At 36.7% G+C, this 25,264-nt stretch overlaps 1 protein-coding gene across 3 annotated transcripts in view; it reads left to right on the top strand.

The window, feature by feature from the left end:
* The first annotated feature begins 18,668 nt into the window (after window positions 1-18,668).
* Window positions 18,669-25,264, top strand: part of FANCI (FA complementation group I) — a 71,055-nt gene continuing 64,459 nt past the window's right edge. For 2 of the 3 annotated variants that reach the window (XM_056806550.1, XM_016427651.2), the window contains exons 1-4: window positions 18,669-18,855; window positions 21,482-21,582; window positions 22,662-22,734; window positions 25,055-25,185. In XM_056806550.1, the coding sequence (XP_056662528.1) occupies window positions 21,499-21,582; window positions 22,662-22,734; window positions 25,055-25,185 (288 nt within the window). In that variant the 5' untranslated portion in view covers window positions 18,669-18,855; window positions 21,482-21,498. The remainder of the gene's footprint in view (window positions 18,856-21,481; window positions 21,583-22,661; window positions 22,735-25,054; window positions 25,186-25,264) is intronic. The other variant, XM_007479350.3, reaches the window with a different exon arrangement.

The following is a 25,264-nucleotide window of genomic DNA, read 5'->3' as shown; positions in this document are numbered from 1 at the left end:
CTAAAATTTGCCTCCCTGAAATTTCCGCCAACTTGTCCTAGTTGTATCCACAGGGGCTACATCCAATCAAATATCTTAAGAAAGCTACAATTTCCCTCTCCTATTTTTCTTCAGACTAATAGCAGATGATGTACTAGACCTGAGTTCCAATTTGGCCTAAGATGTATATAACTGTATGACTCTGGACAAGTACAGAGATTAGATCCTAAGAGAGAAAGGTTTTGGAGAAAGAGGGCCAATGTGATCCAAATCCACAAAAAAGAGCTCCTGAATCTCATAAAGATTCTTTTCCCCAGAGGGTAACACAGAAACAAACTTCTTGAGTTATAGGACATTTTAAACTGGGCTTTTTAATTTCTGGTCTCCTCTGGTTTGGTCTTGGGAAGGTCTCTTCCCATCTGGAATTTTTTTATTGAAAATTTTATTTAATTAATTAATTTAGAATATTTTTCCATGGTTACATGATTCATGGTCTTTCCTTCCTCTCCTCCAATGCCCCTCCCATAGCCAATGAGCAGCTCCACTGGGCTATCTGGAATATTTCTAGAAAACCTTTCTCTCTAGAGTTTATAGTAGGTGAAATCATAAAGAAAGTTTTCATTTCAAAGGGTTTTTTTACTCTTGCCCCATCCTCTGGTAGCCCAATATTCTGACCTTATCTTCAACCACAAAATATGAAAGCGGCATTTGAAACAAATTAAACTGCACCTAATGCTTTTATATATCTTTAATCATAAACCAAATGATCACATATAATCCTTTAGGTAGTATCTGTAACTAGGATTTTAGAAAGAGTTAGACCCAATTGTTTATTAACCGTGTATAAGTATAGTAGTAGATAGGGAGAGAGTTTGGTTGTTGTATTGGAATTTATAGCAACCAACAAAATTAAGAGCTCCTGCTTCCAACTTTGGGATGTTGAGTGAATAGCTGGAATTGCGGATACTAATGAGATGAACAGGTACAACCTTAGAGCCAGTAGTAGAAGTTAGGAATTTATTACAAGACCAAGATGGTGTTTGCTTTTGTGACAGATTTAAATTTACTAAAGAATTACTCAGATAAGTGCCTCTGGCCTTCTTTAAATATAGTGAGTTAAGTCTGATTATGTTGGTCTATTATTTACATCATCAATTAGAGATGACTAAAAATTGTATCCTGATCAGATTCATTCCCATATATTCTATTATTTTTACTTTCAAACTACAATGATGAACTATGCTTGTGACATACTCTGAACATACATAGTAAAGGTTTTCATCCTTTAAAAAGGATCTGATCTTTGTAAATCCTTCTGATGTCCAAACAAAAAGTCTTAATTGGTGCTACATCACCAGAAGGACAAGGGAAAATGGGGGCTGCCTGCCTTAAACCTCTATTTGGAATTTATTAACTCTTTTAGAAAATATTTCCTAAACTTTAGTACATTTAGTTTTGTTAATCATTTATGTTAATTGACTGTCAAAAGTCTACAAAATAGATTGTTGTACATCTAAATAAAGTCTTTGTCACAGACTGGGCATGGTGAGACCTTCAGTTCCATTTTCCCACAATTAAAGTTAAAACTCCAACTTGGAATGATGGCCCAGATATTTTTATTTCTAACATACTGAACCATACATTGACAGCTTTAGAGCTGGAAGGAACCCTAGACACATCATCTGATTCACCCATCTCATTTTATAGATGAGGAAACAGATGTAGGGGGTTAAATGATTTGCCTGAGATCATGTTGGAAGAAAGATGCAGAACCAGGATTCAATCCTAGATCTTCTGACTCCAAATTCAGTGCCCTTTACACTAAATTGTGGAGAGGCATCCCTAGGGAAGAGCATCCTATAATTGGGCAAGTCAGGCAGAGAGCCAATAGAAAAAGGGCATACCTTTAGCTAGAACTTTTAGAAATTCAAGGACTGGATTGAAGGCTGAATTATTGACTCATAACCCTAAAAAAGCATTCAAACAATTGGAAAGACAGAGCTACATTTAGATTTAGATATTGGTGTAGCTTATGTACATTAGCTAAAGAATATTTAATAAATATGAATTGGCCCACTCTATGATAACAAAGGAAGATTTACATCTTTTGGGAAGATGGTATGTCTCTTTGTCACATGGAAATTTTATATGAAATTTTCTTCTTTAATGGCAATATCCTATTTGTTTTCCCACCCCTCTTCTCTGCATGACCTGAGTTCAGGTCTAACCTTCCAACATCCTCCTATCCTTAGAACAATAGTTCCACTCTCCGTATGAAATGATGACCTTGTTAACTAGAGCATCAAAATTGACAACCCCTCTCTGTGTGATAGCCCATTAGATTTCCTGGCATGCTTCTCCAGGCATACCAGAGCAGAGATAACAACACAAGTTTGGGTAAGCAGAGCAAATAAACTTAGCCCAATGATTTCCAAACTATATAAATGGTGCCCCACTTTTTTTTTCCAGAAGAAAATTATCATTCCCCCATACACTTTTTATAAAGTAATCTATACAAAGAGTTCCTTAGTTCACATTTTACCCAAATAAAGTTGAGAATTTTGATAATTTTATAATACAAGTAAACCTTGAATTATAATAAAAATAATGCCACACACAAATGTTTACTGATAAAATTCTTTATAATGTCCATGACTATATTTTTACTAATGTAATGGATGGACTTGATATTCATTTCAATCAGTGCAAATGTGCTGCCATTAATGTTCCTGATTTTATGTGATACTGAAAGTTATAATTATTTTTCAACCACTAATCAAGATTGATATTTTATCTTCACAATGACTATAGCAAAAAAAGCAACTAAACACCCTGTTTCACATGAATCAGATGTTACAAATTGTAGTAAAATGTGCACTGATTTTTTTTTCTGACTGATTGGTGAATTTTATTTATTGATAGTAAAAAGAAACAGAGATTAAATTCCCAAATAAAAAAATTTCAGGTTTCAATATTTGAACACAAGAAGAGTTTATTAGTCATATTCATTTAGATAGAACAAAATCAAATGTATCAAATTTGTCCATAGCAAGTGGATTCTTTATCTTTTTTATTTAGAAATATCTAATTCTTTAAAATAAGGTGAAATTTGCTTCTTTAGACTAGTCAATCGATTAATAAAAAAGGCCTTTATTGTCTTCTATGTAATTTGCAGATCAGTTATTTTAATATTGGGAAACATCAAAACATTATGTTGTCAATTTGTTGCTCAAGGCTCCAACTTTTTCATAAATACAACCACTTTTTCTTTCTAAGTCAAAGTACAAATTTGAGGACCTCACATTGATTTATTTAGATATTGCTCAATTTTTCAATAATATCTACCAAATATATATGTTTAGAAGGATTTTGTTACAAAATGAATTTGATTCATCTTCATTATGATCACTAAAAATGGTAATTAATTCTTTTGACTCTAATATCTTAGATGTATTTTGGTTTAAAAAAAAGCCATAGAAAAACCCTATGCTCTGCTCTCACCTTGTCACATAGTTTTGCAAAGAACTTTCTTTTTAATGGATTGTGATTTTAAGTTGGTTCCTTTTGTGACAACCTGGAAAACTCTATGTACCTCCTCAGTATTTCTCAATACAAATGATTGTCTTTGAAGTATGCACTATGTTCAAACTGCATGAGTGGTCACATTTGTTCAATCATGAAAATCTATCCACATTGATTATGGTTGTCATATCTGAAAGAATTCAATACTCAGCCTAGCTGAAGCTGCAAGGTTTCCTGAAGAAAGAGACAGGAGGCAGCTTTATGCCAAGCAATTCAAACTACTACCACCACCTTGACCACCATCTCCTCTCAAAACCTGAACAGAAGAGCTTTGAAAATAGCAGTATTTCCCAAACCACAAAGCCTGTTTCCAGCTCATCCCTCACAGCCACCACTGAAGGGAGAAGTCATCGTAGAGAAGCGACTCACCTTTCTCATCACCACCAGCAATAGCTGCTAACCAACTGCCACCAACAGGCAGATAAGTACAAGCATTCTGGAAAGTGGCAGCAGACCCCAAATTATTTACAGTTTGGGTTTCCAGTCCAGCCCTCGTAGACATCATTCAGGGAAGCGATTCCTATGGAGAGAAGTGAACCATGCCCATCAATGGCCAACCAAATGCCAAACATATCACAGGCAAATCTGCCTACCTGAAGCAATAAGGGACCTTAAGAGAGAAACCACTACTCACTTAGGCTATCATATCCCTTCAGATCCTGATGGAGACTGTCTAGGATCTTGAACCCAGGAGCCTTTAGAATAGCAATGCTTCCAGCCTACTTCCCACAGTCATCATTCTGGGAAACAACTCTTATGGAGATGCAGCCTGGCAATTGAATCTACACGTAATATCTCTATATCTACTGAAGCTCCAGGACAAAAAAAAAAAAAAGCTCTTGTCATTAAAGTCCTTGGCACTGTCAAATAGTTCAATATCAAAAACTGATAAAATTTTATCAGTGGAAATGATATTTTAAAAAGGGGGTGATCATCTGCTTTGTTGGTGTGTACCCTAAAGACCATAGGGCCTTTCAATCTGACTCATAGCTCAAGTCTCCCATGTGCTGTCTTCCCTGTTAGAATGTGAGCTCCATGAGAGCAGGGGCTATCTTCCCTTTCTATTCACATCACCACCATTTTTTTTTTGTTTTGTACATAGTTCTGAGTCCAAATCTGACCTCAGATACTTCCTAACTATGAAACCCTGGACAAGTCACCCAACCTCCATTGCCTAGCCTCTATTGCTCTTCTTCCTTGGAACAGTGCACTACGTAGTATTGATTCTAAAATGGAAGGTAAAAGTTATAACCACACTTCTCTGGTCTTTGTTTCATACTATCAATCAAGAGCCATCTGTCCAGAGTCCAATATAATTCTCTTACATGGTATCATTTGCATTTAAGATCCCTAAATATATTGAAATTTTCTTTTGATGTGGTACTACTATCTATAAGATCTTCCCTAATATCAGCTGCAATAATAAATTGTACATATAAAATCAAATGAGCATCTTTAATTATATCGATTATTTATCTACTTGCAAAATTGAAAGATTTTCATTTCTTGAATAAACGAGCCATATAGGACTTCAGATATAAGAACAGTTCTCTTTCTCACTGTATTATCTGTGCAAGGTGGCATCCAAAGCATCTGAATATGATTAACCAAATTAACCAAATATTTTAATTATTTCAATACTTGTAAGTATCATCAATATTTCTTCTATCAAACGAGGCTTTTTACATTTAGCATTTCTATAAAATTATAAGATGTAAGGTTCCTCTTTTTTGTTTGTTTTAAACATGGTTTCTCAAAAAGTTTGGTTTTGTCTATTAAAATAATATAATTTTCTCTAGAAACTATTTTATCTTGTCAACATAGTCCATGTGAAAAGTCTGGATATATTTTGATATATTAGGTTTCATGACATTGGCTATATATAATTATATTTTCTCAATTTGTACTTTTAACTTTGTACTTTATGTTTCCACTACTTAAACTGTCTCTGTTGTATTTTTTAATATTTATTTCAGCTTCTCCAAAGGATTTTCTTCCCAAATGGCTATGCTTATCTATTCTGATATGATGTTTATGTATATTTATCATTTCCACTTTACCTTTTAAAAATTAGAGATAATAAAACAAGATAATTATTTGTAAGTTTAATTGTTGAAAATTGCAAATGATTATCCATAACCATTATTGAATCATTTCAATTTTTTAAAGTTTCGGATTTTTAAAAAGCTATCTTATTATATTGTACTTATCCAAATGATGTTAAGAAATAGGAAACATATTATGGAACTTTAAACTTTCACTCAAAGATTAATATCAAGTTCACATTCAAATTCAAATACAAATACAAATACACAATTCATCTGTGCCTTACTAACAGTGATAGTAGCAAATAGTACCTATATCAAGAGAGACTAAGTTGTAATGATATAGTTGGCCTAAAAGGAAGACCTCTATTTGAGTTCTCTCTCTGACTGGCTGACTCTGGGAAAATTGTAAATTCTTAGTGCCTCAAGCACTCTCCAAGTTTAAAAGTTGAAGAGAATGTTGCCAACTTGTATTAACAGAAGTTACTCACTGGGAATTCTGTGCATCAATGAAATCATCTATTTTTAAAAGATTCAAAAGGTTTTGACCACTTTTTGTACATATTATATTAAATAATTACAATCCTACATCCATCGTCAATTGATGATGGAAGGAATATGCCTCATTGGTCTTGTTTTTATCGACTTAAATAGCTACTTTTTCATTTTTAAAAGTGGATGTGTTTATTTTAGTAGTGTATTAAAAAATACCCATTAATTCCAGTCACTATCATGCTTGCCCCTGACCTACTTTAAACTTTAGAAAACTGTCAGTTCCTGTATGACTGGTATTATAATATTATCCTTAACTGGCCACCTGGGACAACAGACAGAGTAAGTTAAAGATCAAAAGTCTTGACACAACAATAAACTTTTCTTATTTAATCTGAGGATGGAAAATTCCCAGTTTGGAAACTCCTTCCATCAATCCAGCTTAGCAATATATCTGTAACTTAAAGTCTTAGAGAATTATCTGAGAAAACTGAAAGGTTGCTCCCAGGATTCACACAGCCAGTATGTGTCATGGGCAAGATTTGAACCCAGTTCTTCCTGACTATAAAATGTCATGACATAACCAGTACAAGAATTAATTTTGCTTAACTATATATGTTTGTAACAGAGATTTTATTTTTCTTACTTTCTCACGAGAGGGAGAAAGGAGATCTTCATTTGAAAATAAAATTTAAATTAAACAAAATATTTTGTGAGCCTTTCTTCACTATATTATGATGAATCTCAATCTCTTAATAGCAGGATAAAATATTAGAACTGAAGAGGCTCTAGAAATAATTTTATCCCACCACTTCATTTTAGTTATGGGACAAATGAAGCCCCAAAAGTCTGAATGCTACAAATAGTTAGTGGGAAAGTTAGGCCAGGAGACCAGATCTCCTGATTGCCAATCCAATATTCTTTTCCTAAAACATACTATTTCAATTATAGAGATAGTTTTCAGTTCTTAAGGGTTAATAGGGGCAGCTGGGTAGGACAGTGAATTGAACACCAGTCCTGGAGTTGGGAGGTTTATTCTCACCTCTACCAGTCCATCCTCTACTATCGACTTGCATGGGCAAGATAGACCTTGAAGGCTTCTGTGGGTCCTCAGTTAATGCAAAACACCACATAGAAGCTAAAAACTATGAAGTTCGACAACTCCGAATTCTCCCCCAGTTTACATCATCTTCTCCTTTCTGATCCCACCAATAACTTTAGGGAATCTTTCTATCCAGCATTTATAGAAAGGCTACAAAAGGCTCTGCACAAGAAAGTTTGAGGATGATTTCTTCTATATTTATGCTGTTGTTTAAAAAAAGTGTTCCTTTGGGGAGTCACCCTTCTTGCCAAGTCCTACACACTGAATCTTGCCTCCCTCAGTTCACAGACAGGCTTCCTCTGTGGTTGGATACAACTCTCTCAAGACCACAACAATCCCTACAGGAGGTGGAACCAGAGCCAGTTCTAACAAGTTGGAAGAGCCCATCATTAAATTTTCAATGTGAATAAACTAATCAGTGCTTGATTTCTTGTTTTGTTATCTAGACTTAAGAAAGTGATGGAGAAAATGTTAATAATGGAGATTAAGCTTAAAAGTGTATCTTGTGAACATTCTACAATACCCCCACCCCAGTCAGTGGAGAATCAGCCCATCTATGGTTACAAGGACCAAAAACTTCTTTGTAAAGGCTGTTTGATCATCAAGCCTGTCTTTTTTCTGCACTGAGGATTTTGGTCTTTATAGGTTGAAAGGCAGCTGCCCCTCAGGCAAAGACTTCTAGGAGATATTTATAGAAAAACAGACTCAAGAGCAACAGTTATCTTGAGGCCAGAGTGACCCCTGCTGGCTAAAGGTGATTCTAACTGTGGTGGTTTAGTCATTTCAGTCTTGTCCAATTCTTCCAGACTCAATCTGAGGTTTTCTTGTCAAAGATATTAAGAGTGGTTTGTCATTTCCTTCTCCAATTTATTTTCCAGATGAGGAAACTGAGGCAAACAGTGTTAAGTGACTTGCCTAAGGCAACATAGCTAGTAAATGTCTGAGGCCAGATTTGAACTTATGAAGATGATTCTGAATTCCAACTATGGATTCTATCCACTATGTCCCTTAGCTGCCCATGCCAAAGGTTAAATTTTTAAAATAAAAGGTTATGGTATCTTGAACTTTAAAAGAACTTCCTCTTTACATTGCTTCTTTCTCCTTTTCTTTCCCTTCTCCCTAGTATGTGATGTGATTGTCTTTAAGATTTTAGATTAGAAAATTTTACAGTTGAAAGAGGTGCTGAGAGGTGGTAGCATGATTTTAATGAGAACAGAAATTTAAAAAAAAACAACTTTAAAATAATTTCCACATACAAATGATTAACATAAACGAAATAAATGTTTAATTCTTCCAAGAAATGAGTGTAACCGAAACCACAAAGGATCTTTCCTGGATGTGGATTGTTTGCTGTTCTGACAGTACAGGACAAAGCTCCTGGACCCATTCCAATCACTTACTTTAGAGGATTAGGTCCCTGCTTCTTTCCTTGTACCCATCCTGGACTTCTGAAAGACAAGTAGCCAAGGTAGCTCAATTAGGAACCTAAGACCCTTCCTCAATCAGACTTAACTGATGCCTTAAAAATGGAATAAATGAGAGGAAAGTATTATGCCCCAAAGAATTAAAAGGATTAAAGGAGGAAAGCACAAGTGCATGTACACACACACACACACACACACACACACACACACAATGTGTTTCCAAAGAACTCTGTATCAATTAAATATCAGTTAAATTCCAGAACAGACATTTGAAAGATGGGAAATGCTTAAGGCACATAACTGGTACAGATTTGATAATAAGGCTAAATTGTTAAGAATATTTCTGGGGGATTCCTGACAACCATTAGCTCCACTTTCTTTGCCCATGCCCAGCCAGACATCCTGCCCTCAGGTAAGATAATAATCACTCCTTTGGAACGTTAGGCACTGGCTCAGGTTTACATACTGTGGACTGCTCTAGTCTGTTAAAGAGTTCATGGTTTTGGGAAATTTTAGGCACTGCAATTAATGTAGTGAGAGACTTTTTGCTTTGGGGGATGGGTTTCTCTTTACCCTTTTATTATTCTAGGAAACATTTTTCCCCTTAGAAAACGCACACCAGATTTTTGCCCTAGTGTTACCAAGAAGGGACAAAGGGATTCCCAATTTTGCAGTAATCAAGTAAAAAAGAGTAAGGGGTTTAAATTAGCCAGTCTGGGAATCAGTTATAAAAGATTTTGGCCCCTGTTATCCAGTATTGGGGGCTATTTGGAATTTTATCTGAATGTAGCTCAGGACCTACTTCATCTTTTCCCACACTTACTGCTTCCAAAGAGGCAGATGGTTCAGCAGAAGACCAAATGCCTCAGGGAGATGTTGATTTGAAGGACTGAATAAAACACACAATACAGTAGCAGAGCTAAATGAGGGCCACGTTGGTAAAAGAAGGAAAGCCATTAACAGTCATGTATAATGGCTAGCAAGATCAGCTCCAATAAAATTTGTTTTTAACAACTTCTCCCATCCCCTTCCAGCCTCTTGTTCTCCCTGATCCTTCCTTGAAATCAGTGAATTCAGTCCTTTGGGACACTATAGTCATCCCACCCAGGCTTACCCTTCCAAGAAAACTTCCAAAATTCATCACTTTCTCTACAAGTATTTAGAACAGAATAGAGTGTTCTAGCTGGAAGAAATCTAGTCTAGCTCCCTAATTATATAAATTAGAAAGGTGTGGCCCAAAGACTTTAAATTATTCATCTGCAGTCACACAGCTAGTTAGCCATAAAGCTGGGAACAGAATCCTTATTTCCTAACTCCAAACCCAGGGTTCTTTGCGCTCTAGCATTTAATCCTTTTACTTTCTACCTCTTTGGGATGGGGTAAGGGGTATAGAGGATTGGGAAAAGACAGCTCCAGCCCTCAAGAACCCAACAGCCTAGCTAAAGAGACAGAACATAAATAATATACTTAGGATATGTTGGAATGACATTTTCCATAGTGCTGCATAAAAAGTGTGATAATAATATATTACTAGGGGCAGCTAGGAGAGGTCCTGCATAAAAATCTGGCCTCAGACACTTTCTGGATGTGTAACCCTAGGCAAATCACTTAACTCCCATTTCTTAACCCTTGCCACTCTTCTGCCTTGGAATATATAGTATTGTATCTAATTTGGAAGGTAATAGTTTATTCGAATATAGAAATGGGTTTTGAATGATAATATATGTATAACCCAGTGGAATTGCTTGTCACCTCCAGAAGGGGGTAGGGAAGAAGAGAGGGAAACAATACAAATCACGTAATCATGAGAAAAAATAAAGCCTAAAAAAATAAAATATAATAAAATAAAATTTATTATTCAATGTATCCTGCTATAAATGTGGAATGAGAGACTACAATAATGGAACCAACTCTAACTTCCCACCAAATGCTAAATTTTCTGTGTGATCATTTATACCTCAGAAACTGGCAAACTCTACAAATCAAGACTTACTTTCTTATTTTGTTAATTGTCTAAATTTAAGAAAATAATGAAAAAAATGTTAATAATTGGATTAAAGTTGAAAGTATATCATGTGTATAGTCCCTCCCCTCCCCCACTCACCCCAGTCTCTTCAACTTTATCAGCATAGCCCTGAATGCAAGTATTCTTCTTTTTCATGTAGCAGAACTTCTGGGAATTCTGAAGAATTTCAGGCAATATAAAAATAGAATTTCAGGCCAGGCATCTCTCCTCCTCTCCACAGCCCCCACCCTCAATAGTAGGTAAATGCCTGGTTGAGTGATGGTGAACCTTTTAGAGACAGAGTGCTGTACCCCCCCCCCATTGAATCCTGTGACCCTTCCCACCACCAAGTGCTGTGCCTTGCCCCACCTTTTAGCCCACACAGGGGAGGGAGAAAGAACTCCCATTAGGCTGCTGGGTAGGTGAAGTGAGGAATGTTCTCAGTGAGTGTAGACAGGGGTGAGGGGAGTGGCCCAAGCTCTCTGCTCCCCCCCCTAGCTCTGCCACCTGTGAGCTACCTACCTTCCCCCCATGTGCTCCCATTGGGCTGCTGATCAATGACTTATCTAAGAAAATACAGTAAGGATCTATTGCAGGGAATGAAGCAATTGTCAGAAAGACCCAATGCATGGGGAAAATTTGACAGATTATCCCAAGAAAAAAAATGAACACCCAAGCACATTTATTGATCACCTTATTGAAAAAACTGAGGGACTGTTGGGCTTTAACCCTGATTCAAAAGAATCAGAGGCACATGTGAGGAGATGATTTCTCAAGAGCTGTGATAAGCACTTGAGGGATTTCTTCAGGAACTAGTGCCCTAAGTTTGACACCATCTCACTTAATGAACTTAGGGACACTGCCACCTATTTCCATGATAACAAAGTAAAGCATGAAAAGTAAAGGGACGATCTAAAGAAAAAACTCCAAGAGACCAATGAAATATTAAGGCAGAAAGAATTATAGGAGGTTAAGAACCTCGCTACAATTAAGACATTTAACAGACAAACCACACAGTATATACAGACACCCCAAAGTTGACAGATTCACAGGAGGGAGTAGATAAACAAGAACCTGATCCAAAAGATATGGTAGAACCTGTGCACTCCAATAACATAATAGCAGATCTTCAGGAAGCAATAAACCCACAAGAATCAAATTTGTCACCACAGAACACAGAATTAGAGCATATTTCTGGGCAACAGCTAGAAAAAGAATTGGGAAATATAGAAATCACTGAAATAGGGTTAGACCAAGACACAAAACCTGATTTAACAACACTTGACACAGAATTACATGTCACTGAACAAAAACTAGTGAAAGACATGGAGAGTACAGAAATCAGTGACCAAGAGTCTGACTTAGACCCAGATGATACATTACCAAATAGCACAATAATAGTTGACCAAAACAGTGATGAAGAACAAGAACCCTATGAGTAAATTGGCATAGTGAACCCCTGAATTCAGAACAAACAATCTTTTATGAATCTGATTCTGATGAAGCAATTGAAAACATAGGAGACTCTTTATCAGTAGAGGAGATACTGTGTATTTACAAGAGTCAGTAGTTATGAAGAATTTTGTAAGAAATATGACTTAGGGGACAGTGACAGTGAATTGGAAGTAATATGATAAAGAACAAACTGAAGAAGATGTAGAAAGTGAAATGCTATTATCACATTTCTCCATTTCTCCAACTTTGAGCATCCCATAACACAACAGATACCATCTATTGAGAAGACTTGTTGAAACTCAACCAGCTAACCTTTGCTATTTTATAATTTGAAGGCAAAGTTAAGATTTATGAAGATAATAGCGGTACTTTTTATTTAAATAGTATATATTTGGGTTAGTTAGATCAGGGAGGATTAGTGTAGCCTGTGAAACACAGGAGAAGTGGTTCCTTGTGGAACCTGGAAGTTTATTGGGGTGGATTTAGAATCCCTTAGAATTCGTAAGCATATATACAAATTTCCATCTCAAGCCTAGAATAAAATATCATTAACCTCTACAATCAACCACATAGGAATATAATAATTGCTTTACAATCACACATTAAGAAAAATGCCTACATTCATTACATTAAAAAAAAACTCACTTGCACACATGAAGATGGTACAAACATCCTGTATAAAGTTTCACTCACATGCAACAACATATTCACTCTTACATGCATGTACACGTTAATCTTACACACATGCATGATCCTGTAGTTCTGGATACCTGAGATCATCTTTCAAGGTGAGACAACAGGCAAATATGTATCCTGTAAAGGAGAAGGTACCCTGGACCAGTGATAAACTTCAAGCAACACCAAAGGATGGAAGACACACTGACAACTGGAAATAACTTTGAATCAAGGACATTATGGGGAATGAACTTCAGGAAAATGGGTCACATAAGATTAATCACAGATCACATTAAGGGACAGAGTAATTTACGGTGGAAAAGGAAATGTTGTAACTAGAGAGGTAACATAGGGACAGAATAAACCAGATTTCATTAGATACAAGTTAATATATACATATATCTAATTGTTACATTGGAATTAGCATTACATAGGATAGTTCAGTTTTACTTAAGTTAAATTTTATATTGATTGCAGTAGGAATGACCTTTGTATTAAGAAATTGTTATATTGTAAAAATTTTGTTGGTACATAATCCTAACCCTCTTCCCACAACTCAGTCTTAGCATAAGACAGGAATTTAGATTAGCAAATAGACAGATTAGGATAAAATGTATTATTTTGGGAGGGAGGAGGTTAAATGGGAAAAATAAGTAACATAGATAGATTAGAATAGACAGAGAAGGCAAGTAACTGGCGTGGGTCAGAGTAGCATCACGCGAACAGGAAATGGAGGATCTGTGACAGAGGCTGGCACATAGAAAAGTGCCAGGCTGAAGAGTGTATGCACCCTAATGCAAATACCAACAACATGGAAATGGGTTCAGAACAAGGACACATGGGATACCCAGTGGAATCGCGTGTTGGCTATGGGAGGGGTGGCGGGGGGGGGGGAGGAAAAGAAAATGATCTTTGTTTCCAATGAATAATGTTTGAAAATGACCAAATAAAATAATGTTTAAAAGTTAAAAAAAAAACAACCCAGGGCCAGTCAACCTGACTTTCTCTCAGGGGGCTCAGGCTGTCAAGGTCTGAGTTCCCCCCAAACTCGAGGAGGGAGGGGAAAGCATTTACATAGAGACAGGGACCCCCTTTTCCCCACTTTCCTCTCCCATATTTTCCATGCTAGTTATTCCTTTGTATTACCTTGATTGAGTTCTGCACTCTGAGATACCATCCCTATACTTCTCCTTCATCTCTAACATCCCTTAAGCACAAGAAGTATTAGGAGAGGGGCAGGTAGGTAGGTAGCCCAGTGGACAGAGCAGGTCTGGAGAGAGGAAGTCCTGAGTTCAAATTTAGCCTCAGGTACTCCCTAGCTATGTGATCCTAGGCAAGTCACTTAACCTCAACTGCCCACACTTTACTCAGCTCTTCTGTCTTAGAAATGATGCTCAGAATAAATTCTAAGAAATAAGGTAAGAATTTTTAATAAAAGGAATGTTAGGAGAAGAGGGATGAAAAGAACAGGGCAAAAAGGGTTGTGGTCAGTTAGACATATTACACTGACCTATTTTGCACCCTCTCCATGAGTAGTGACCCTCGGAACAGTGTTCATCATTACATCATGAATCTTCACTCAGGGAGTTATAAATGGAAAATGATAAAGACAAGTGGACCCTACAGACCAATTCAGCCTGAGCAGGGACTTGGTATAAACCTTTCTGATGCTCAAGTACTCTCTATGATGTGAGTCAAGGGGTCACTGAGCTATACAACATTGGCTATGTGGTTTCTTCTTTGCTAATCAGTCAACAGCCATTTATTAAGTGCTTAATATGTGCCAGGAACTGTGTTAAATGCTCTTAATTTTTAATAAAGGGCTCTCAAGGAGTTCATACTTTAATGGGAGAAACAAATATAAAAATAACTAGGTGCATACAAGATATATGCAGAGCAGATGGAAAGTAATATCAAAAGAGAAGATACTAACATGTGCTAGGGAGAGAGAAAGCTGAAAGCTGAATCTAAGGGATGCCAGGAAAACTAAGCTAGGTGGTACAGTGGATAGAGCACTGGGTTTGGAATCAGGAAAACTCTTCTTCATGAGTTCAAATCCAACTCAGTCACCCCCTAGCTGTGTGACCCTAGGCAAGGCACTTAACCCTGTTTACCTCAGTTTCTCAACCATAAAATGAGCTTGAAAAGGAAATGTCTGAACCATTCCAGTATCTTTGCCAAGAAAACACTAAGTAGGGTCACAAAGAGTCTGACACCACTGAAAATGACTACATAACAACCCCAAAAGAAAGGGAAACTAAGAAAAAGAGGCAAAGAGAGAGCATGCCAGACATGGGGAACAGTTTATGCAAAATCAGAAAATGAAATTTCAATTATGAGATCAATTTTGCTGGATCATAGAATGTGTAGCAGGAAGTAAAGTATAAGAAGACTAGAAAGACAGAAAGGTAATAAGTTTTAAAGAACTGTAATAGCTTAACAGAGGACTTTATATTTGATCCTAGAAGTAATAGAATGCCACTGAAATGTATCAAGTAGATAAGTAACATGGGCAGACCTAAACTTTAGGAAAATCACTTCGGCAGCCAAATGGAGGATAGGTTGGAGTGTGTTGAGACAAGGGTACCATTTAGAAAGCTATGACAATGCTCAAAGGATATGAACAAAATTTTCTTTTTTTTTATTGTAAATTAGTAATGCCAAGAAAAGGATGTAGCAAATCACTATAAAAATAAAAAAAAAACAACTCCGATCATTCCCAGAAAATTGGTAAAAATGACAAAAGATGAAAATAGCATTGGAGGAGATTTGGAAAGACAAGCATATAACCATTATGGAAAATAACTTGGAATTGTGCAAATAAAATGACTAAAATGCCCATACCCTTTAACCCAGAGACTGATTCAGTTACTAAGCATCTACTCCCAAGGAAATCATTAACAAAAAGAAAGTCTCTTCTTGTGCCAAAATATTTGTAGCAGCATATTTTGTGGTAACAATGAACAGGAAATCCAGAAAATGCCCATTATTTGGAATAGATAAACAAATTATGATGCATAAAAGTAATGGAATATGATTATACTGTAAGAAATGATGAGTATGATGAATACAGAAGATCACAGAAAGACTTCAATGAATTAACTCAAAGTAAAGAAACTGGAGCCAACAATATACACAATTATTGCAACAATGTAAATGGACAGAGCATTACAGAAGAATTAAAACTGAATGTTGCTAAATGGTAATGGCCAAACCCTGAAAAGAGATATAATGAGCTATCCCCTCCACCAAAAAACTACTTTGCAGTGATATGGGTCCACAGGTGTGGAATATTGTGAATAATGTCAGTTTTATTTGACATGGTAATTGGGTTAGCTGCCTTTTTAATCTTCCTTTTTATTTTTTCTTATAAGAGATAAATCTCTAGGAGGAGAAATGAAGAGGGATACAAGAAAAGATGTAGGTGATGTAAAAATAAAATATATCAATGAAGTCTATAAACAAATTAAAACAGAAGCAAAATTTAAAAGGAAGGTAATGGAAAATGACAAGAACCTTAACTAAGGTAGTAGTTTTGTGAGTAAAGAGGAGATGGATAGGAAAGAAGTTTTGAAGGTAGAAATGACAAGGTTTGGTTATAGATTGAAGAAGTCAGATGAATAAATAAGGAAGAAACATAAGTTTCAAGCCTAAGTGACTGGGAGGATGCTGGTGCCATTGGAAAGAGAGAAAGGTTTTGGGGAAAATATACTTCTGTTTTGGAAAACAGGAGGGAGGAAAGGGAACAAACCTTTATTACATGCTTAATATATGCTAGGCACTGTGCTAAGTGCTTTATAAATATTATCTAATCTTAGATATGTTGAGAGGCTGAATTCAATATTATGTCCAAAAAACTATTGGTGATGCAGCACTGGAGCTCAGACTTAGGTTAAGGACTGGCTATATAGATCTGGAAATCATCTACATGGAGATTATAACTGAACTCATGGGGATTAATGAGATCGCCAAGTAGATAGTATAAAGAGAAAAGAAAAGGGGGGTCTAAGACAGAGCCTTGAAAATAACCATAGTAAGTGGTAATGACCTGGATACCAGTAAAGGAGACTAAGAAGTTAGCAGATAGGACTCTTCTGGTTCTGCTTACTTCACTTTGCATCAGTTCATATGAGTGTTTTCAGGTTTTTCTGAACTCATCCTGTCTTTCATTTCTTATGATCCAATAGTGTTCCATTACGACCATACACCAAGACTTGTTCAGCCATTCTCCAGTTGATGGACATCCTCTTAGTTTCCAATTCTTTGCCACTACAAAAAAAGCTGACATAAATATTTTCATATATATATTTCCTTTTCCTTTTTCTTTGATCTCTTTGGGAAACAGACACAATGGTGAGATTGCTGGGCATGCATAATTTTATGGACTTTTGAGTGTGGATCCTAATTTCTCTCCAGAATGGCTGAATCACTTCATATGCCTTCAATTTTTAAAAGAAATATAAGAGGACATTCCTAACATAGGAAATGGGAGAAGATGATTGGGACTATCTGGAGAGTGAGATAGAGTCAATTAGGAAGCAGTAGAATGATTGTCTTGAAGCAATCAAGGGCCCAGCTGATATTGGAAAGCATAATTTTTTTTATTATTTTAGATTTTGTTTAAAAATTTTTTCCATGGTTACATGATTCATGTTGTCTCCCTCTCCTCTACCTCCCCCCCCAGTTGACAAGCAATTCCACTGGGTTATACTTATATTATCATTCAAAACCTACTTCCAAATTATTCATTTTTGTAATAATCTTTAAAAACCCCAACCCCAAATCATATACCTATATAAACAAGTGATAAATCAAACATTTTCTTCTGAATTTCTACTCCTACATAAGTCCCTCAGAATTGTCCTGGATTCTTGCATTGCTATTAGTAGCAAAGTCAATTATATTTGATAATCCCACAGTGTTTCAGTTACTGTGTATAATGTTCTCCTGGTTCTGCTTATTTCACTCCACATCAGTTCTTGTAGGTCTTTCCAGTTCTTATAGAAATCAAGGAATTAACCATTTCTTATAGCACAACAGTATTCCATCACCATCATATACCACAATTTGTTCAGTCATTCCCCAATTGAGGGACATCCCCTCATTTTCCAATTTTTTTTTTGCCACCACAAAAGGCGCAGCTATAAATATTTTTTGTAAGGAAAGCATAAATTTGTGATGGACCCAATTGGCATAGCTGGGGATTCTGCACCTCCCCACACACACACACACATACACCCACCTCAGCCTGTAGCCCATGAGTTAGAAGGGAAGAAGCTACATGATGGGAGTAATTCGGAGTTCAGATCGGCAAAGTATGATCAAGAAAAAGACAAAAGATTGAGAATGTGGCAGCGTCACATTGAATTGGTTCATCCAATAGTTGAGAAAGGACTGACATTTACTCATTGCTGTGCCAGACTCTGTGCTAAGCACTGGGGCTACAAGAGGTTGGGCAGTTTGGAGGAGCATCAGTATGGAAGCTGAAGAGTGGACTGATGCAAGGGAGGATAGAAGGACAGTAATGCATAGAGAACTACCCAAGGAAGGTTATTATCAAATCACAAGCAACCACTTTTGCTTTGGGTGTTTGAGACTATGAACTTCAAAATGGGGCTACGGCACTGTCAGAATAGAAAGGAGAATCTGAAAGGTTCGGTGAAGAATGAGACGCATCTCCGTCCCCGCAGAAAAAAGTAAAGCTAAGGCTCCAACCTAATTATTCTGGTTTACCAAAAGTCAGGGTTTCTCCCCCCCCACCCCAAACTATACCAGCATGGGCAATTATTTCCCTACAACTTCCTTGCTTTCTCCCCCTCAATTTAAAAGATTCTTAGTACCTTCCAGATTGCGATACCCACTAGAACGGAAGTGGACCGTCTGGGGGTTGTGGAGGTGGGAGTTGTTGCCATTGGTAACGGATGTGAGATCAGCCTGGTTTCCAGTTTAGCGGGAGATTCGGAGTTGGGTCCGCTGCTTTTAGGCGGAAGTGCCCCGGATGAATCGGGAGCCAGAAACTTGAACTGGAATTGTGCTTTTGGGTGTCCTGCCCCGTTGCAAGCCGGGTCTCACTAGCTCCAGCGGTTCGGGAACCCGGTAATGGGAAAGAGGGCACGGTTTCGGGCGCGGGACGGAGGTGGGGCGTGCAGCCCCATCGTATTTGGTGCTTTTCATGCCTGGGCTTGTCGGGGGAAGGGCTTGGAGGAGCGTGTGAAGCCATAGCCAACCCAGGGTCAACCCTCACCTCTTGTTCCCAGTGTTTGTATCTTAGCCCCCACTCCCACCTCCATTCCCACTCTGGATTATACACTCCTTGAAGCCAGGAGCTCTGGACTCCCACTGTCTCCTTTGTCCAGGGCATTATCCTGCATACAACTGCAGAAAAGTTTTAGAGTGAAAAATCTCACTACAATCAACAAAGACCAGAAATTTAATTGCTGTAAGAAATAGCGTCATTTTTTTTTTAATTAAAAGATGGAACCAACTCTAAAAGTCATCTAGTCTAATCTCTTCATTTTACAGATCAGGAACCTGAAACCCAGAGAGGCTGAGTTGCCCATGCTGTCAGTGGCAAGAGAACTAGATCTAGAGTCCAGATCTATGTACCTCCACTTAGCTCAGCTCACCTGCTTCCTAATCCCTAGGCTCTAGGTTGATCGGAATATTCTCACCTGAATGAAGGCCTGGGAATTCCCAACAGGTCTTCCAGGTGGATTTAGAACGTCAGTGACTTGCTAGTTCAGTTTTCAATTATGGATGTTCCCGAGTTTGGGGAGATCCTTTATCTGTTTTATGCTTTTAACTTCAAGAAGATATTCTATAAGTGTTTGTTGATTTGTATTAAATGTATCCTCTTTCCTAATATAGGCTTTGCCTCACATCCACTCTTAAGATGTCATCTTACCCCTGGTTATCTTGGTTAGAAACTTTGGAGTCATCTTTGATTCCATGCTATTTCTCTCATATCCAACCAGTATCTGTGCCTTAGCTTAACTTCCTACTGTTTCTCAGATTTGTTTCTTGCTTTTCATCTGGTCTTTATCAACTAGATTTTAGTAACTGCCTACCTAGTCTCTTTTTCACCAGTTTTCCCTCACTACCAGATTTCTTTCTACAACACTGCTTTTATCATATTACTCCCCTGTTCCAAAACCTTTGAGAGTTCACCAGTGGCTACACTAGTGATAGTCCCCTCACCATTTTTTTTTGCCCAAGATGCAATTTCTTTGCAATGATATTATAGTACCCAGGACATTTAATTTGCCAGAGAAGCGAGTTCTCAGGAAGTCCCTCTGGTTCTTTGTATTCCTTTGCCTCTCTTTCTCCTTCAACCTTTCCTCCTCTTTTTTATTTACTTTCTTAGACCTCACAACAGAGAAGGGGCCTTACTACTTTGAATGAAGCTGCAGTTGTGATTTTCTTAGTGCCAAGCCAAAGAGAGCAGACTGTAACCCGGGATTTTGTCACACACAAAATTAGGAAATTAAGTGTGCCAAGGTATTCTAAGAACCATTGGCCTATAGGATAGACTCTTTAGTCTGGTATGAGACCTTCCACAATTTGGCCCTACCTTTTCAACTTTATCTTCCACTATTCCTCACTTTGAAATTTCCATGACAGTTGACCTGCTGTACTTTTCCTTCACAAACACAATTTGTGAAGGCCTATCCCATGCTTTTGTTCATATTGTTGCTACTTATCCCACTTCAGAAGCTTTGCCTGACTATCCCAGTGGAATGCCGGTAACTCTGATAGATATAGATATAGATATAAACAATCCATAAGACATAACATATCATATTGTTTCTTAATTGTATCTAGCAAGTACAACAGATTTGTGAATTATACACTCTTGTTGTTCTTATAGTACCTTGTACATGGTAGTAAATACTCAGTAAATATTTGCATTTTATAGAATTTATATGAGAACTGGTAACCGTAAAGTTTAGCCTCTTATCACTAGAGTATGCTATAAATGGTAAATATATTGCTCTGAATATATCACATACCGTTCATTGCAAGGCAACGTATTAAAATTACAAATAACTTACAGTCCCTAGATACTAAAATTTTGGGATATTGTCCCCTATTCCTTTTTAAAGAAGATATTAATGTGAAAAGGATGCTTTGTCTTTTAAGAATGTTTTCTGTGCCAATAAGATAAAATGATTAAAGATATCTTAAGATTGATTTCTCTAGGAAAAAAAGGTAAACTTTGAGATGAAATTATAAATTTGTGAAGGCCCACTTCACATTCACTCTTACGTAGCAGCTCAGTAATAATTGCTAGCATTTGTACAGTGCTTTACCGTTTGCATGGTACTTTATAAATATTTCATTTTCTCCTCATAGCATCCTTGGGATGTATGTTCTTATACCCATTTTAAGATGAGAAAACTGAGGCAAATTGAAATTAAGTGATTTTCCCAGGGTTCCAAAACTAGTAAGTATGTGAAGCTAGATTTGAACTTGGATCTTCCTAGCTCCAGATCCAGTACAGTGTCCACTGTGTTATTGTGACCATTCATTTCTATTGTATGTAATTCTCTATCCTGAAGAAAAACCATGAAAGTCACTTGAATACAATAGAGATTCTTAAAAATAAGAATGCCTTGTTATTCTGGGTGAGAAAAGAGAAACAGACCAATTAACCTGCCAGCATCTCTTTCAGTTTTGGGATTCTATGAAAATCAAGCCCTCATGTAATACATTTTCTCTATAGTTCCTGAGATAACTACAATGGATCAGAAAATTATCTCTTTAGCAACAGAAAAAACATCAGAGAAATTGCAAGAATTTCTGCAGTGCCTAAAAGATGATGAAGTGAGTAATTTACTATGGATGGAGAAAATCCTACTAAATGTTTTTAGTAGTTTCTAAAATGCCATATTATATGAATACAAAATAATGACAGTAAAAGGACAACTAATCTTTGATCATCGGAACTGTGTTTTTCCTGAAACCATGTGACAAGAGAGGGAAAGAATGTCAGTAAGTTATACATGGGTGAAAAGTACTTTGGTACTTCAGGGTTCTGTGATGTCATCAATGTGGTGTTCTCTGGAATGGTGCTTTTTTCTCCATATTTCCTCTTGTTCATGACCTCCTTCGAAACCTTCCCTGGAGGTCCCCTCAGTAGGGGCTTCCTCTGGACCTTTGATGTGATCAGGCTCAGCACCAGTGAAGCATGTAGGCCACCTACTTGGTATCCCATGCTCTTGTTTCCTGAGTGACCCACCTCTTTTTCTACCCCATAGATTTCTTGGATAAAGTCTTTCATGCCATTTCTTGACTTGTTTCATTTGTAATTCAGACTGTTGAGATTAATGTGATCCAGTTCCTCCAATATTGAGTCCACTGCTTATTCACCAGCCAAATGTCTCATATTCTGAATACTTACAATTAAGCCAATGTGTAGAACTAATTGCCTTCTATCTCCTTTCTACCACCTTTGATGTACATGATGAATGAGACTGAAAGATTTTAATGTATTGGTGCTACAGTAATTGAAAATTACAGAAAATTGAATATAGGCCTATCCCATTTACTACATTATAGCAATACTTACTTTGAACATTAAGATAGGACTTCACTCTGATTTATTCTTTGAATTATGCCAAACTGATTTTGTGGTAGTATCATACTATTTAATTGCATGAATTATGATTACTTTGTTTTACAAAAATTGTAAAATTTACAAAATTTTAAAATAAAATAGCATCAGCATTTTATTAAAATCTGCTCTAGAGCCCTGTTTAAAAAAAATTGAGCATGTTTGTGGTTTGGGGTACATTAGCTAAGGATCTGTTCCAAACCAGGTATGTCTTCTATATAATTCTTCCTAGAGAAGGATGTTTATTTCTTTTACCTAAAATTTACAACCATTCTTTCTATGGCTACAGCTGACTGGTCTCCTTCAGAAGCATGCAGTGAAAGGAAAATCACCTGGAACACTGCTGAAAGGCATCTTCAAGGGTAATGATGATGATGATGATGATGATGATGATGTCATTTCCTAAAAGTGATTTAAATAATTGCCTTATTTCCCCAATTATTTGTTAGTCATTAGATTTGTTTACTGTGAAAATGTATAACTTTTATTACAGTCTGACTTATTCCTGGCAAATACTTTACTACTACTACTTATCATTCTCTACCTACTCTCCCAAACATACATACCCAAAGGCATTTAACATGCCCAGGTGGTTTTATAAAAACAACAGAGCCACAGAATAAAATGAAAGGACAATTGAGTGTATTATTATTGTTGCTGATTAAAATTGTTGTTCATCCATGCCAGATTTTAAATTGTACTACAAAACAAAAAGTTGATTAAAAAGACAAATTTTATTGGATAAGAATCAAATGGTATTGGTTTTTTCATGATTAGAAGCCTTTTGCCTACCATTGCCCTTGATTTAGTGGATATTTAAGGCAACAACAGTAACTGCTACCTGATCTATGCTTAATTTGAAGCTAAAGAGTCTGAGGGTTTAATAAAATACTTCATCCCATGGTTCTTAAAAGCTGGTAGAATCCTTTTATTTCTATTTCTTGAACAGGTTCATGTTCTACAGTGGTGTAAAGTCTGTCTCATACTCCTAAAGGTAGCCGTGTGCTGGAAAATTACACATTAATATGAGATAAAACAGTGAAAGTGAAAAATGGTTTTAGGTTCCTGACAAGTAATATTAGCTGTTTTCTTTTTTCAGAAAAGCCATCCTTTGCTGCAAGGTGGCAGTCTCTCACTTTTCATGAGAGAAATTTTTAAATTATTTGCATCCACATTTATAGAAAATTGAAGTTAAACTCTCCTATCATTGTTCATCCCATGTTAACTCCCATTGAGGAATATCTCCACTATCTTCCTTCTCTGTGCCTACTCATGTTCTGTTGAAGGAAATCATGACCATCTTGACCAAGTCCATTACAAATCTGTGTTTTCATAGCTCAGCTGGACACTGCTGCAAAGCAATAACATACTTAATGTATTCTCAGTCACACTACCTGCAGGGATTGTTTCAGGCATTTTTTCTTTCCTTAAGCTGTCTATATTTTGTAAAAATTAAATTAGTCTCTACTGATAAAAATATTTTATTTTATGAGGCTTATTAAGATTATTAGAAATCAAGGATACAAAATAATAAACCCATATGCCTAGGACTGATTAGCCCATTCACATCTTATTCACTACATCTTGCCACGTCGAGTAGAGGAAGAGAGCCCGTTAAATATTAAATTGTGATCTCGCCCAGGTGGAGACTCAGGGAAATTATAGGAAATTCTGGGAAGTACCAAGGACTTCGGGGGATTGAAGTCTGGGGTTCAAATCTCCATTTTTACACTTTCATCTTCATTTCTTTGAACAGGTTGTCTTCTAGGTCTAGAATACATTTCTTCTTCACTTTTGCCTCTTGGAAACCTCTACCTCTTTTCATCACTTAGGTCAAGTTTTACATGAGGCCTTTCCTGATTCTGATCCCCTTCCTGGTATTTTTTGCATCCACTTTATATATTTACTTATATATACACCTGTTGTTTCTGCCAGTAGAGGATAAGCTCCTTAACATTGGAGGCAGTTTTGTTTTGACTTTTCATGTCTCCGCACCTAGTTCAGTGACTGATTATAAAATATTTAATAGGTGTTTGTAAGACTGAAAGAGAAGGAAGATTACCTCTCTTTACATGAGCTTAGCAAATAAAAGAAGAATAAAAAGACACTATCAGCAACCAATACCCACCACTACTGCTGCTGGAAATGCCATAATGATAAAGATTTTTCCCCCCCTCTAATCAGTGTACTTAAAAGTAATTATTATGGCACTCCTCTGCCAACCTCTGGTCTTATTTATGGATTACTGAAAAGGATGGCTTTTCTGCAATAAATGTTTGGGAGAAAGTCCCATTTTTCAAACCCTGCGTGCACATGACTGACAACTAATGATAGTATTTTAAGATGGCCTTATAGTAGAGTTATTTGACAACTATTATTGTCACAATTAATAAGAAATATCCTCTCAAAGAGATTTTTTTCCTCTGTAATACCTAATTATGCATGGAAAAGAAAAATTTCCATTCCTTTGTTATAAGTGACTTTATAATTTAGCACATTAAAGTAAAATGAATTTGCCTTTTGGTCAAAATGCTTAGGATGGTACTGTGATTAGCATCATAAAGATGCATATTAGTCTTTTGTCTTTCTTAATATGCTTTCTCTATATATCCTATATCATAGTAATAATAGTATTTCTTCTTTTGTGCTTTGTTTTTCCACTCCCTCCTCTAAAATATTAAGGTTCTCCATGTTCTGAGGAGGCTGGAGCTCTCAGGAGACTCAAAGTATACAAATATTGTATTCTATTGGTGGAATCGGGGGATCTTCATCGAGAAGTAGCATCTGAGATCACTGGGCTACTGATGCTCGAGGTAGGATGAAAACTGAGGATGCCTCAGGCTGTAGTTTGTAAAAAAGGAGAATTGAGAAATTTCCGTTGTACAAAGCTAA

This window comes from Monodelphis domestica, chromosome 1, assembly GCF_027887165.1.
Source record: "Monodelphis domestica isolate mMonDom1 chromosome 1, mMonDom1.pri, whole genome shotgun sequence".
In the NCBI taxonomy this organism is placed as follows: Eukaryota; Metazoa; Chordata; class Mammalia; order Didelphimorphia; family Didelphidae; genus Monodelphis; species Monodelphis domestica.
The sequence above is the reverse complement of the archived record's forward strand: the minus strand, read 5'-3'. Positions and strand labels throughout refer to the sequence as shown.